Source organism: Agelaius tricolor, unplaced genomic scaffold, assembly GCF_023055355.1.
Source record: "Agelaius tricolor isolate 1412-34295 unplaced genomic scaffold, bAgeTri1.0.p SCAF_22, whole genome shotgun sequence".
NCBI lineage: Eukaryota > Metazoa > Chordata > Aves > Passeriformes > Icteridae > Agelaius > Agelaius tricolor.
The window spans coordinates 5,361,919-5,377,704 of record NW_027269282.1 but is presented as its reverse complement, the minus strand read 5'-3'; the positions used below and the strand labels follow the sequence as shown (position 1 = coordinate 5,377,704).

General features: G+C 43.1%; 1 protein-coding gene and 1 long non-coding RNA gene across 2 annotated transcripts in view; one reads left to right on the top strand and one right to left on the bottom strand.

Annotated features, from left to right (window-relative positions):
• Window positions 1-6,315: 6,315 nt before the first annotated feature.
• The window catches only part of LOC139599070 (uncharacterized), a 39,786-nt gene continuing 30,315 nt past the window's right edge, over window positions 6,316-15,786 (top strand). The window contains exons 1-3 of the long non-coding RNA XR_011682149.1: window positions 6,316-6,685; window positions 12,918-13,082; window positions 13,168-13,378. This is a non-coding gene — a long non-coding RNA (uncharacterized lncRNA). The remainder of the gene's footprint in view (window positions 6,686-12,917; window positions 13,083-13,167; window positions 13,379-15,786) is intronic.
• Window positions 7,119-15,022, bottom strand: TECTB (tectorin beta). Its single transcript, XM_071446039.1, has 10 exons — window positions 14,947-15,022; window positions 13,133-13,323; window positions 12,592-12,734; window positions 12,439-12,511; window positions 10,998-11,101; window positions 10,835-10,918; window positions 10,475-10,637; window positions 8,663-8,732; window positions 7,760-7,792; window positions 7,119-7,271 (listed from the first exon to the last, which is right to left on the bottom strand). Exons 1-10 carry the CDS (start codon window positions 15,020-15,022, stop codon window positions 7,219-7,221), a joined length of 990 nt encoding a protein of 329 aa, XP_071302140.1. The 3' UTR covers window positions 7,119-7,218.

Sequence of the window (15,786 nt, the reverse complement as noted above, 5' to 3'; positions counted from 1 at the left end):
ATTTAAGTGACTGCCAGTTACATGGACTTTTATCAGAGTTGGGGGGAAGTCCCTCTTGGTAACTCCCCAGTTTGCATGGCCAGAAGCTCGAGCAGTTGCCTCTTGGTGCAGAGATTGTTATTTTCTAAAAAAGTCTCTCAGAGAGGTCTTGTTGTTTGACACTCTTTCAATGAGACCCAGCTAAAGGTTGTCCAAGAGCAGCTAATGCAGCTGTTCCTGCTCACATCTGCCTCGCTGGGCTCCTCTCAGGTGGCAGGGAGGGATTAGCAGTGCTCTGTGCTGCCGCAGGGCTGGCGCAAAGAGCACCAAGAGTGGTTAGCTTTCATCTTGCAACATTTTTGTTTGCTCTGTTACTTTTTTTTCATTCCTTACTGACCTTTTCCCAAGTCAAATGATTTTTTAATTAATTTTTTTTTTAATCAGAGGCTTGAGAGCAAAACTTGTCATCCCTGGATATAAATCTTGATACAGATATACATCATAGGGAAAAAAATGTATTTTTGCTGATTGCCTAATATTTACTTAGGTAACACATGATCCTGTGTAGTTAATTCTGTCTGCTGATTTGGATCACTGTCATCTGTTGCATCCTCTACCTCTCCTGCAAGCTCCTCAGTTTCAGTATTCCCTTTCAGTATGAATGTCAGGCCAAAAACATAGAAATTTTTTGTTTGATCTAGGTATTCTGGTATTGTAAAGATCAGCCATGTTTTGGAAGAGGAATTTAGACAAATATATGTTAGTTAAATAATTGGGAAAAACACATACCTGTAGCTTTTTCTGGAGCTTAACAAGTGCTGTGTGAAAATCCTTCTGAAGCGATCATGGTAAGGAATGCATTACATAGTACTATAAAATATGCAAACACCTGAAATCTGTGGGAGGCCAATAAATCCAAATTGACATACAAGAAGAAAATAAGTCAGTAGCAATTGGAATTATTGAAGATGATTAAACAATTCAGAGTTTCTCTACAGAACAGCTTTTTACTTTTTATTTTCTGGCACAAAATAAAAGACGATCTTCTTGTGACTATCTTTAGAGCACTTTTTTTTGGTCTTCTGACTGAAACATCCCAGTGTGTTGGCATGGTCAGACAGTAAGGCTGGACAATGTCTTTCTCTGACACTTCTGTCAAAATTGTGTCCCCTCTGCAACGAGTAGGACAAGTACTTTATAAACATTCTCTGACAGGACCTCTGCTGCATTAGCTGGAACCTCACCTGAGGCGCATATTTGGGTTTTAACAGTAAATAAATGCTTCCTAGTTAGTTATGGCTAACATACAAGTGTGAACACTTGGTCAAAAGCAGTCTGGTTTTAAGGTTTTATGTGGTTCCTAAAGACAATAGTGTTTCCAAATCTCTGTGGACTCTGTCCTTACTGTTAGTTGTTTAGAGGATGATTATGTTTCTTAGCAGAAAGCCTGTGAAACTTTGCAAAGAGGAAATGTTCCTCTTGTGCAGCCTACCCATCCCCAGTGGGATCAGCAACACTGAGGAAATATCTGTTATGTCTCTGAAATTCCTGAGTGCTGTGATTCCTTTAGAGACAGGCCATGTATCCAGACAGAAGCTGAAACTGCATTGTTGGCCTTCACACAAGCCAAGAGCCCAGGTCTGGCTGGCTGGGAGGGGGTGAGGGTCAGGTACAGGGGAGGGTAAGGACTGCCACCCTCTGAGGCACAGTGACACCTAGCTCAAGTGTGGGGGAAAAAATGTTGATGTAAGCTTCCTCCCAGGTTATTAACCTTTGAGTTTTATTTTATGTTAGCTATGGATAGTTGTGATTTGTTACTGTGAGTCACCAGGTACATAATAAATTGTGTATCAGATGCCTGGAATTTACTGTATTGATTTTCTGTATATATGGATTTTCTCTTTCCAATACAGATAAAATAAATGCAAAATTTGCAAGTTTTCTCAATTCACAACTCATTCTCAGAAGTATCAGATCTATCTACCTATTTTTCCTTGATTAATATTCTATTAGTCCAGTAACAGTCCCCTCTACTGGAATGAGTGCCAATTTGATATGTCCCTCTGCCATGACCTGCTCATGACATCCTTTACATATCAGATTTTCTCAGTTTGTAAAGAGAAGATTAAATCTTCCAGATGAATCAGTTATTGGTCTTAGAGTACTTTGAAGTATTCACTATAAGGTGCTAGCACAGAAGTGTTGGGCATGGAGACAGTAAGAAGTGCTCAGAATGTTCTTATCAGCATTGATTAATCACCATGTAATTTTATAGTGCTGGGCAAACATTTTACAGTGATAAGATGTCTGTTTTAGCATTAGACCTTTGCTTTAGCATTAGGCCTCAGCTTTAGTGTTCTCCAAGCTGTAGGATCTATGTACCCCACTTCCTATCATGCCTTACTGCATCATTTGCACTCTGCAGAATGTGCTTATGGAAAAGCAGAATGAAATTTAAACCTTCAAGATCTTCTCAAAACACATTTCAGGGCCATGTTACTGACAAGTCTGTGCTACCTATTGTATATTGTCTTTTTATGATAAAGTTAATTTAATATACATCCTGATTGTGTCTGAGGTGTGTTGATGTGCTTGCTCTCAGAAGAAAAATGCTGATGTTATTTTTCTGTTAGGAGCAGGTGAGTGCAAGCAGAAGAGCAACAGGGTAGGATCCCTTCCAGTGGATGCTTTGTATCACAGTGTGTAAAATCTCAGAGAAAGGTGGTCTGTGGGAGGAGGGTATTAATGTGGATGAGATCACATGCAGAGAAAATTTAGCAGGGGAGGAGGCACAGGCTGCCAGAAAGCAATCTGGGAAGGCTGGAGACTGGTTGCACTCCAGAGCAGCAGTTTGCATTGCAGGTGGGCTTCATACCATGGAATCTCACAATATTTCTCTTAGAACCTTATACATAATAGGTTCTAATATGCCTATTAAGTTGTAATACCTATTAGAACCAGAGCATATCTAAGATAATTTTTAAAGAGGTATGTTCTAGGTTTTCCCTGTAACAACAAAGTTAAAAAAAATATATTGGAAAGTAGGGCTGGTCTCTGCTTCTCAGTGCAATGTGGCTTCAGATAGAGCTCAGGACACCTTTCTTAGCCTTGTGTGCCTGACTGCGAGGCTGCAAGAATTACTATTTATTTCTCAGAAGCCACTGAACTTGACCTTTGAAGGGCTGCAGTGATATGCTACATGAAAGGGCCATGGGGTCCAATCCATCAGTAGCTATTTTTTTCCTCTGCACCTGTGAGCTGCCCTTTGGATGGGAATAACTTGAAAAGACTTGATCTTCAGAGAGGTGAGAGGTTCATTCCTAATACAGACCATGTACATCTATGATGTGTTTTGCAGGTACTGAGTCATGATACTGTTCTGAGGTAGGGTTTTTCCTTGTCCCTGACTTGGACATTTAAACAAAATCTCATGGGTTTAGAGAATAAAGAGATAAAGATGGTATTTAAATGAGGATTAAGACTGGGGAGTTTCTATACATGGCATCTGGATCTGGGGCATTGCCTGTGTTTATATTGTGTAATGTATTGCCAATTCTGGCAGCACATGCACTGTTAACCTCGGTGTGTGTATCTCAGAGCTGAGATCCCCCTACAGAAAGGCTTTTCAAGGAGGGATGTGCTTCCCCCTAGCAGGGGCTGCACAAGGTGGGCATGTCAGGTCAGACCCAGCCTGTCATCTGTGCAGCAGGATCGTGTGCATGTCCCCCAGCAAACACCTACTGAGGTTTAATTCTAAAGTTTGTATTTGAAATTGTGAGATCCTAGCACAGGACATGAGGCATTAATGACTGACCATAATTAATTCTGACTTGACAGTCTTGGTACTTGCTCCTTCTTCACTATTGAGCATGGGCGGCAGGACAGGAATCACAGTGCCAACAGCACTGCTTGTTTGGGAATACTAAGGATAGATTGTCCACAATAGAAGGTACTAGCTTGCATTGTGGCATTCTTGCTCATTTTGTGTAAGATTTGACTCATTCTTTCATTGGCAGTTTTTATTGGACCTCTTCTGAATTGTTATTTGCATCTGCAGTGACTGTCAAATAAAGGCCACCCAGGTTAATGCTGTTTACCATTTGCAAGTGAGAAGTGAACCTCTATTTAATGAAGAAAATATTGTGTAAAGTGTGTCACTGTACTGGCAACATTGTGCTGCAACCTGTGTTGTTATCATCATGAAGCCTGTGTGTGTTCATTTCTCTCCTACTTCTTGTCATGACCTCTGTGACCTTGTGCTTCAGCATTGCAGTGCCAAACTGTGGGAAGGAAAGCATGCAGAAATTCATGTCTCATTAGAGTTCATCCAAATGGAAGGAAGAACTGGGACAAAGCCCAACTGGAATCTTTGTGGAGACAAATGTTGGGTTCTAAACAGATTATCTGCATCCTCCCTAAATAATCTTCCTGTCCCTATGTTTCCATGGGGAGACTTGTGTTTGGCTTTCAGATGCAGAGATCAAGGCAAGCATCTTCATGCCCTGACTCGAAAAGACTGGATTTTACTCCATCTGAAATGATGAAGTCAATCAAACTTCATCTTGTGCTAAAATCTTTAGCAATCATTGCATTTTCTGATACATTTTCTGATGACCCATATGCTAGGTTGGGAAAAAAGAAGGTGGATATTTTTTTATGCAAACTATTTAGGATGGACAACATTTGCTTTCTTATGGAGCAGTACTTCTTGAGCTGAAACCTGTTCATGTGTTGCTGTCTTCTCCAACAGATAGACCTTTTCACAGTCCTGGCAGCTCTTTTTCAGTTGTGTTGTGATAGTTTTTGGCAATAAGCCATTTCTAGGCTGTTGGGAGACAGTGATACGGAGCAGAGCAGGCAGGAGGGCTGCCCGAGCCCTGCTCAGTTGCAGGAGCATGGACAGATGTGTGTGCCACAGGGACAGGAGATGTGTGTGCCATGGGGACAGGAGATATGTGTGCCATGGGGACAGGAGATGTGTGTGCCACAGGGACAGGAGATGTGTGTGCCACACGGACAGGAGATGTGTGTGCCACGGGGACAGGAGATGTGTGTGCCATGGGGACAGGAGATGTGTGTGCCACAGGGACAGGAGATGTGTGTGCCAAGGGGACAGGAGATGTCTGTGTCACACAGGAGATGTGTGTGCCACGGGGACAGGAGATGTGTGTGCCATGGGGACAGGAGATGTGTGTGCCACAGGGACAGGAGATGTGTGTGTCATGGGGACAGGAGATGTGTGTGCCACAGGGACAGGAGATGCGTGCCACACGGACAGATGTGTGTGCACAGGCACGGCGGGAGCGGCCTGGGAATCCACAGGCGCATGCACAGCTCCTGCAATCCTGCACGGTTGGTTCCAAAGCCACACTTCTTGCATAACCAGAAAGGAATGAACCAACCTGCCAATTGTTTCTACACAAAACAGCCGCGACAGAAGTGCAGTGACTATTGTAAAAGCAAGGCAAAAGAAACCAGCTTCGGAGAAGGACAAGAATTTGAAGAGGCAAACGCCGCTCGGAGGTGCTGAAACGCGGGGTGTCAGTGGGAGGAGAGCAGAGGAAGGAAAGGGAGGGAATGCAGCAAACGCGGCCCACAGCCCGAGTGGCGACTATCCCGGTCAGAACGTCCTGCGGAGCAACGGGCAGAGAAGAGGAGAGCAGAGGAGAGGGTGGAGAGGAGGAGAGCAGAGAAGAGGAGAGGAGAAGAGCAGAGGAGAGGGAGGAGAGCAGAGGAAGGAGAGGGAGGAGAGGGAGGGAATGCGGCAAACGCGGCCCAGAGCCTGAGGGACGATGATCCCGGATCAGAACGTCCTGCGGAGGAGCCGCGGGCCCGGCGGAGCTCGGCGCTGTCCCCGCAGCGCCCTCTGCTGTGTCCGGTGGGGAACGGCGCCCGCTCCCCGCGCCCTCCGCGCCCGGCAGCACCCACGGACAGAGACTGCCCCGGGAGCAGCGAAAGGAGCCCCTGGAAATGCACTGAAATGTGCTTATTTTACCGCTGGGGTGTAATGGATGCGTGTTCTAGCTTTGCGTTATCTTCATTACAATGAGCTTTTACCGAAAATGAGCTTTACCAGGGAGCTGAAAATGAGCTTTATAAGGGAGCTGAAAATCCTTCAGAGAGTTATTCAGGAGGCTCCCTCTCTACAAACAATAGTAAAAAAATCTGTAATGCGCTTTTGCTTCAGTGTGTGCAAGCACAGGTACACCCACCGTGTTCGTTAATTGGAAGTGTAACAACTGTAGTCATTCTTCCCTCTTTCACATTTAGGATCCTGGAAGTTTCATGGAAAAGTTCTAAGGATGTTTCTGACACTTTCAAGGGGTTTTTTTTCAATATTGTTCAAGTAACTAATGGAAGTAAGGAACATACTGTTATGCTTTTTGGGGAATTGCTTCGTGTCTTGACATTTCCTGCTATTTATAAATCATGATTTCCCTTTCCACTGTTTTTGTCTTGCTGTTGTTGCTCAGGTACAGACCTAACACCTGGACCCTGCTGTGTCTGCCACTGGCTATGTCTTCAAGGAAGTGCAAAGCTCATTATATTGTTTTCCAGTCTCAGATGTGCTCAATAGGCACCCACACCATGTAACCATCCAGTACTGAGCCTGTCCAGTCAGCAAGACATCCTACTCCTACAGTGTGCTCTACTTAATCCAACCAATCAATACTGACAACACTGAGAATCAGGAAAGAAATGTCAGGTAATTAACTCTGAGCACCTTCTAATTACTGCTACATGAAAAGCGCCCTTTCCTCCCATCCTTGACATGTTAGGCTGGTATTTGTTTTGTTGCAAGACTTCACAGAACAAACTGGGACTTTGGAAGGCCAGGCCTGGAGGGGAGTTTGGTACCACACTGAGACTGGCAGGGAAGGGGGACCCTGAAGGTAAATTTGGCACTGAAAAATGCTGAGTTTGCACATCTCTGTATTCTGTTCAGAAACAAGTCCTACTGCCATCACAGCTTTTTGCAAGGAGGCACTGGCAGAATACATAACCCAAGGGTCTTCACTAGTTCAAAATGCCAGCAGAGACTTGGGAGAAGCAAATCTGCTTTGGGATTTTCCAGAATTTGAGGCACAAAGCTCATAGAATGTTTTATTTATCTGGTAAAATGGTGCACAAGGATTTTTAGTGGCTTTCCTTTTTCCTCTGCAACATAAACATCTTTAGTAAAGAAGTCCAGGTCCAAACAGGATCGAGGAAAGTTACGAAGTACAGCTGGGCTGCATTTTATAATGAAATAGCAGAAAATCCAATCACAAAAAGTAGGTGGAAGATGACATCTGCAAGAGAAACACAGGCTATGTGTGAGTACTTCCCTGTCAGCTCCCTTTCACCTTCTCTTCCCACCCCATTCAATAAAATTGCATGCCCTAATGTGACTCCGTCAATATATCTAGTGTTAACAAGTAGACTTTGAAAGGTGTGTTTCAAAGCCTTTCCAATCAGAAATGCTTTCAGACACCCCTGTTAACCCAGTAAAACATGATTGTTCCTTTTTGGGAAGAGGGTGTGACAATTAGAGAAAGAAGATTGTTCTGTATTGGAAGTAATTGCTGTGATTTTATTGTATGGTGTGAGGAATCTACCAAAAAAAGGAAAACAAAGTATATTACACTAGGAAATAAAAACTGATTTTGAAATGTTCATTCTTCTGTCAAATTTACTGATATTTCAGGTTTTTTCTTTGAGCTATGGATTTTATGTTGACAAAGACACTCAAAATGCATATTTGGGATTGATATTTTCATGGTCATACTTTGCTATTTACCTGAGAGTGTGTAAAATCTGGATAAACCTTTGCCTGTGTAAAAGAGGAAGAAAAAGATTACATCAGGATGATGATTAAAATAGGAAAAGTGCACTGGTGTGCTTTGTAAAAGTACAAGAAACATTTTCACATTTTGAAATTCTGAATATTTCTTCCTCTTGGATTTACTGTTTGAAGTTATAAAAGGATCCTCAGTTATTTTACCTTCAAACATTGATAGGGGTTTACTGGTGCAACATAATGGATTGTAATAATTCCACTGTGTCTGTATTTGTGATTTTAAATTGGCTTTCAGATTGGTGCAGATGCAGTTGATAAACTAGTATAAAGGGCTCTAGTAAAAACACTGTTTGTTCCAAGGACTTGTTTCAAAAGATGAACCAGCTCAGAGAGAAATCCCTGGTGCCTGCAGGAGGTAGCAGTTGGAGGGAACATTGCTCTGCTGTGGGGAAGGCCAATGGCAGCGCCATCAGCGTTTCAGGAGGGATAGGCACAAACCATCGCTGCAACATATGAAAGTGTTGTGGATATGCTAAAGTACGGACCCACAGCGTAAAGAAAAGCTTTCCTGCTGCTTCTGACCTCTCTCCCATTCCTGTGCAACCTGTCAGAGCATGTCTGAACTGCTGCTGAGGTCACAGGCAGGTGAGCAGAGCTCTCACTGCCAGCTCTGTGTGTCAGTGGTTTGGCCATTTATCATAAATGCCAAAGGGGTGCCCTGACTCACTTGGCAAGCGAAGAGAATGTCACTGAGCTCTTCTGCCAGAGTTGGAGGGGACCAAGACTCCAGCTGCCCCAGGGGAAAGGGGTCTGGCAGAGGGCTGTGGCTCCCTCTGCTTGCTCCTATCTGCCAGCTTCATTGCTTCCCAAAGGGAGAAGCACCCCCGGAGCCCAGGCACTTACTGCGCACAGTGATCTCCGCCACCAGAACACCTCCGGTTTGTTCTGCACGCTGCTTGCGCTTGTCGCATGTCTCAAGAGAGCAGAGAGAAACCCATGTATACCAAAACAATTAAAAATTATTAAAAAAACCCCACAGGCACAATTCTTATGTTTCCAACCAAGGAAATTGCTGCATATTTTCTAGGGATTTTTTTTTTTCTGTGTGTAATTTATTGGGGATTTTAGTGCAGGAGAGATTTAAAGAGAGCCTTACAGTTCATTTTTTTAAAGATTTTGGCGGGCTGCCTTTCCCACCCTGCCTTAAACAAAACTCCTGTCAAGAAAAGGGAAATTGAGCTCCATCTGTTTAACCCCTGACCTCTGTGAAGGCTTCTGGGCTGTTTATTGCTGATGATAATTATTGCCCATTGGGTAGAAACAGGAAGCACCAAATCCTTTCCAAATTGATCAGCTCATGTCCAGCACTAATGATGCCTGTCACAGCTGACAAGGTCTGTATTGGAGGCAGTGCTCTGCAGATTAAAGGTCCTTGTGCATCTCCTGACCTTTGCAGATCCCCAGCTGGGGGCATTTTTGTTACAAACTCAGCATGCAGTAATTCTGGTTATGAGTTGCTTGTAAGCACAGGCCACCGGCTTGGTTCAACCTTAATTGCAGGAGACCCCCAGCTGCATTTTTGAGTGGGAACTGGACTCGAGGGATGTTGCCTGATTGAGCAATTATCCTGCACTGGAGGGTGAGGTGGGAATTCCACACAGTGCCTGAAAGAATGATGTAGGTGTTCGACAGTACCGCCAGAGGGGCACATATGAAGTAATGGGTTTGTGGGTTTTTTTAAACTCTGATCTGTGGCTGGATAAAAAGTTGAAGAAATCTTAAAAATCTACAAAATTGTAGACTTTTTTCTGTTGCTTTTGAATCTTATAATTTCTAACAATGTGCTTTTGTCAGACATGCAAATTTTTCACAAGTCACTTCCTCCTGCTTAGCACTGAGGCTGTATATTGCAAAATGCTGCCTTAATTTGCTCCTGGACTGAGAAAGGGGTTAGAATGAAAAATTGGGCTCACCAGGAGGAGTAATGTTTTCTCTTCTCCAGCAAGAAACATTTGTTGTTGAAATGACAGCATGTTGGCCAAGGAGTATTTTGTGCTTTCATTTTAGGTTAAGTAAAATTCTATTTCATTGCATGAGAGAAAGAATGGCAAAGCTCTGACATGGTCAAGGGTGGAGAGAGAAGTCTTTACAGAAAGACATTTTATGGGCACCTGCCCTTGTTAAATTATATGCCTGTATAGCACCCTCACCATACTCCCATCTAAGGACACAAGAATCCACTCTTCTACCTCAGTTCCTGCTCCAGAGACAATTTATGTATTTTATGCAGAGTAGGATGTCTGCAAGAGCAATAACTTACTGCAGCATGGCAGGGAGGACTTTCCTTGGGAAGGGGGACTGGGAGCTTTGGGACTCCCACTGCCCCCAGGGTGCTCTTAGCACCAAGATACTTGGTAAAATGGAAAAAGCTCAACTTTCTCCTTTTTTCTAGGCTTGTGTTTAACTGTAGCTGTTTGTCAGACAGGACTGCAGTCTGGGATATCGACAGGAGCTGAGTTTTTAATGGCTACCTTATTTCTCAATACATTTAAACAAGTTTCCCAATATTGCCTGTGACATGACAGGGGTCGGGCTGCACAGCTGGGCTCACCCAGTGCCTGCCTCCATCTGCTGAGAGCCTGGCTCTGCACCTGCACACCCTCGGGGAGGGCTGGCCATCCTCTGTCTGAAGGTGGCACCGTGTGTTTCTCTTACCACGGGGCAGGAGAACTTCTCGCTGTCGCAGACGTGCGTCTCGCAGTGCAGCCAGACCTTGGACAGCTTGGGGATGTTGCGGAAGCGGAAGGCGTTGAACTGGAACGTGGCCCGGTTCGTTTTCCCGTTCTCGTGCACTAGGATGGAGTAGTCCGTGGCACACCTGTGTTGTGTGTGGAGAAGCAGTGTCAGAGCCCCCGTGGCCTCAGTGAGACATCTCTGAGGTGACATCTGATGAAAGCATTTGCCCTGCTGTGGGCCAGCTTTTCCTTTGCTCCCTTATACCCCACAACCAGCTTCGCAGTCATCCTCAGGGCTGGGCTGAGTAGAGAGGCTCCGCAAGGTCCCACCAGCACCTACCCCTTAGTGATCAAAGGCCAGTGGATCTGGTAGAAATACTCTGAGGAGGGAGTTGCCCAGCAGTTGTTGAGAACAACTTTAAACCTGGGGAGATACAAACCCCAGATTAGCAAGGAATGTCCCAATTGCCAATTTATCACTCATTCCCCCTTCCTTTGCCTACCTGTCACTTAAGCCCTTGGCTTCCACTCCAGCAAATATGTCAGAACCAATTTCTGATGTTTCAACCACAAAGGGGGCTTCCTTTATACTTGAGAACTTGGCATTCTTTGAAAGACAAAGGCAAAGGCATCATACATTACTTGTAACATGCAAAGCAAGGCATGATTCAACTTCAGACACCACTGCAGAGATGGGCCCCAGAAAATCTGGGTTCTTATAACCTGCAACCTCCAAACTCTACACTGCTAGTAGGACTATTGCAAACCCAAGATAATGTTTAAAAATATTTTTATTAATATTTGGCGTATAATGATGATCAGTGAGAAAACTTGATGCCGTTGGGGTTGTAGTATGTATTGCATGTATTCCCACAGAGCATGGGTGGGAAGCAAGCTTGCTGCTGCTGCTTCTGGTGGTGGGGGAAGCTGGTGGGAGTGAGAGTGAAGGTGAGTGTATAGAATGGGAATGGAGTTGGGACATGGCCACGTGTTGGAGAAAAGGAAGGAAGACAAGCAGAAATCACAAGAAAAAAGCCAGTCTGCTGAACATGGAGCAGTGTGGTGCTCAGGTGAAAAGGTTTTGTTACAAATACAGTGAAATGCCTACTTTAAATCCCAATGCTTCTTGTTGGGTAAGATGGTAACAAAGCTAGCACCAGAATTGTAAAAAGAATATCAGGTTTAGTCCTAACTTACCTAGTGGTAAATACTCCTTTTACCTGGCCTATAATTTTAACACAGTATGTTCTTAGTTGTGCTTTTTCTAGCTGTGCTAAAATAGAAAGGCTGTTTTGGAGCTTTTGACTGTGCTTTTGTGGAGAAAAGATTCCAGGATTAGGAGCTGGCTGTTCCAGCAGTGCAGTGGAGCTACAGAGAGGAGAGGGATGCTCCAAAAGATCTGCCTGATATCAAGGGACAATATTTTGTTGGCAACAAAAGTCCAGCATGACCTAAAGATCTGTGGGGTATATGAAATATCTGTCAGGTGAGAGGATCAGGGAGAAAGCTGCAAGAGAAATGCAGGGAGCTTTGCTGTGTCTATAGAGGCCATGCAAGGTCAGGAGTATGTGCAGATTCATGCTGATCTTGCAGTGGGACTACACACAAGTTTTGATTTTTCTTATAAAACCTGTCAGCAGGTTAGAAATGTACCTCTCAGCAGAAAAAACAGAAAAATACAATAGAAAACATGTCTGATTCTGAGGGATTAAAAGAACACTTGGCATGAGTCTGCTCTGTTCACTTTAAGTGTATCCCTGTTAATCAGCAGAAACAAGAACCCCTGCTAATCTCACTGCAATTATCTGTTCCAGGCTAGTAATGTGCTCCATGACACATAAAAGTCAGGAGCAGCAGCCCTGTTTTTTCCAGCCCTTTGGCTGAAGCCTTTGTAAGGTAAAGGTGAAGGTGAAGGTAAAGGTGTGAGTGGCAAAGAGCACTTACAGAGTAGAAGTTGAGGGACAGCTGGCTTTCAAATGAGCCGGAGCTCCCATTCTTCACATGGACAGTGGCCACCCTGGGGACAGGACAAAATTCTGCATGAGTGAGGCATGGTGATGAGGACAGGGTGAGACACACTCCCAGGAGAGGATATACCTTTGGTCAAAGGCAGCCTGGTTCACCAGGTAGTTGGCATTGTATGTGCAGGTGAATGAGTAATTCACAGGCTGGCTCTTCACAATCACTGAGGAGTCATTGGAGACAATGGAGTTATAGAAGTGATACACGGGATTCTTGAACTGTGGATGGTGAGACAGAGAAATGTGGGCAGTACTGAGTCCTTGAGGCATCAGGAATAAACTTTGAAACATGAAGACTCTGGCATCAAAACAAGCTCCCCAAGGAAACATGGTTTGGTAGCTCTTTATATGCTGTGCTGCCTATTCATATGCCTTACTAAACATAAGTTCTGTGTAACACAGGTGCAGGTGAACAGCAGACTAATATCCCTAAGCCAGTGAGCATTTTGCCTGGAACTGAAAAGCACAGCTGTGTGATTCTTCCTTCTGCTTCACTCTGCAGTTTGCCTCCTTCTTCCATTGGTACCTAAAGCTTACTTCAAGCTGAAGAGGATAGAACTCTCTCAAGTGAGTGCAGCCATTTCCTGAGTCAGAAATGCTGACCTTCATAGTCTTACCTCTGATTGGGTGCCACAGTATGATTTGTTTTTAGGTGACAGGTCTGGGATTGTGAATTGGTAATATCCTGAATCGTGGATCCCATTGTAGCAAATGCCTCCAAGTGCCAGCTGATTAACCTCCCATCCATAAGGACACTCTGGAATTCTGGTAATGATGGTTTTAGGATAGCAGTACACCAGAATTACATCTGGAAGGAAAATGATACACCTGGAGTTATTCAGGAGTAACTTCCTTTCAAAGAGGTAGGTCCACCCACTTACTTTCCATTGGGCTTAACCTTCTGTGAACAGGGGTGTGTGCTGGAAGGTCTCCTAATGAGAGCAGCTTTTGCTACACAAAATAGACCTTTATGTTGTTAAATTCTGTCCTCTTTGGAGGAGTTTAGCCTTTGCCTTCTAATCAATGCAGAACTTTGTGAAAATTTTGTATCTTTCTGGAATAGCTGATTGAAAAGCAGAGACACTGCCGAGGAACCTGAAGTAAAAAAGGACTGCACTGAAAATGTCTCATTAACTTATGCTGCAAAGCTGGCTTCTGTAACACCACTGACTCTGTAAAAATAATATTGGTGAGGTTGTTTGGTAGGTTTTGTAGATCTGCACTGTTTTGTACTGGTGTATAAATCTTGGCCACAATAGATATTCTGCCTTTTCTTTTCTTGGACTGGCACTAGAAATCCAGCACAAACTGAATTTTTCCAATTGTCAAGTCAAAAGCCAAGATCTAAAACTGAACCTAGGCCTGCTAACAACAATAGGAAACTCCCAGCCCTGTTAACAGCAGTGCTGTGTATTTCCAGACATGGTGATTGCTAATACACACATGAATGCTGAACATCATAACAGACAGACAGACTGATACCTTCGTGACAGCAGAATTGGGTATTTTTCACAGGCACAGCTAATTTGAACATCCAATGGAAATTTTAAGGGCAAATATTGACTAACCATTAATGACCTGAAAACTGAGGAAGACTTCCAATTACTAGAGAAAAAAAGGTACCCTCCCTGGAATTATTCAGTTACTTCTTTTAAAGCCCTTGCCACTCTCATTTTTTCTGCTAAAAGCCTCGTTTTGCAGCCTTTCCATGTCTGCTAGGGAATAATCTGGGAAAGTCAAGTAGAGACATTAACAATTTGCTTTTTCTGATTAACAAACCTTCAGCACATGCAAGCTGATTCTGCTTGTGTTAATGCTCAGATTTAAAACTGGCATCTTAGAGCTATGAAAATTTCTGTAGTTAAGAGAAAGCGCTTGTGCAAATAAAGGTACTGAAATAAATGGCTAGAAGGCCAAATACTTTAGATATACCATGAAATGACTGACAGCAACCTGACAGCAGTCATGCACTAAGAAGCAAACACTAAATTGTGGCATATTCCAACACATTTCTAGAGCACATTTTGTACTTGTAGTGAAATCTATTTTACAGGTCTGGCAATCTGACTGTAGTCTGTGGGACTACAGCCCAGTTTGGGCAGCAAAGATCTGCTACATCTAGCCTGTACTATTACAGAAAATTTCTAATTGTTTTTGTTCCCTTTGCTACTTTATGCTTTTCTGATTAACTTTCTTGCACTATGGTTATTGCACAGAATTAGCTACATGCCTAATTCTTGGTGGGGTTAGGACTTGTATGGAACATTCTTTACTGTGCTAGCTCAAAGCAGGTCATTAAAAGAAATTTAAGGATTAGCTCTACAGAATCCACAGTTTAACTTTCTGAAGGAAAACCTTTTGATTTTGAATGAAAAAACCCTGTGGCATCTTAATTACAGGAGAAGATCTTAGGAGATTTAAGTTATTTTACCTGCTTTATTTGGAGTGCAAGGCCCTGCAAGAGCTCGAGCCAAGATGACCAGCAGATAAATAGCAAGAGTCACCATTTCTTGCAATGATCTGAGGACACAGGAAATAAAAGCTGAAAACGTCTTTAAAAGTGGAAATAAAAACAATTAATTGTATGCAGTCCTGAGCTTGTAGTAGCTACTGTTAAAATGTAATTTTTGCAGAGAGAAAAAATAACATTACTGATATCCTGTCACCCAATCTAATTGCAAATATAGGGTAAATCTTTCAAAGACCATTGCTGTAACTGGGTCACTATTGTGACAATTTCACTATTTCAGTTTAGTGGTGGCTTTTAATTATTCTAGTTTGATTTCTTGCAAATAGTCTAAACCTAAAGTATTAATATAACCAAATGAAACTGAAACAGTGGGATTTGAAAAAAAGAGGAAATAGAAATTACAAGAAGAAATATGACACAAGAACATATATAATGTGCTTAAAATTTAGTGCTGAAAGTATTCTCTGTGGTGATTGGTATTCTGATGCATATAAACTTAAGATAGCTCAGTTTTGGTGAACTATGCATTTTCTCCTTTGCTGCTAAATGTTGAGTTTCATTGAGTTTCATGTTTTTTGAGGAAAACATCCATAGAAGTTATTTACATTTACATTTCAGGCCTCCAACCTGAAAGCTGTTTCCCACAGGGGATAAACATATACAGCCTGTGGGATTGGGACTGCAGTTCTCATAATTTCCCTTTGAAGACACTCTTCATTATCAGCCCTCATACACACATCACTAAGCAGACTAAGTCAGAAGTAAGAAATATCATTTACAGGAAAAAAAAAACCCATTCCA

What these genes read in the sequence shown, in the direction of transcription:
- TECTB (XM_071446039.1), bottom strand. Translation starts at nt 15,022, where the DNA reads ATGGTGACTCTTGCTATTTATCTGCTGGTCATCTTGGCTCGAGCTCTT. An exon ending in CAGGCTGCCTTTGACCAAAG is followed by an intron (nt 12,512 to 12,591) that starts GTATATCCTCTC and finishes TCCTGTCCCCAG; the next exon opens with GGTGGCCACTGTCCATGTGA. An exon ending in TGTCCCTCAACTTCTACTCT is followed by an intron (nt 11,102 to 12,438) that starts GTAAGTGCTCTT and finishes TGTCTTTCAAAG; the next exon opens with AATGCCAAGTTCTCAAGTAT.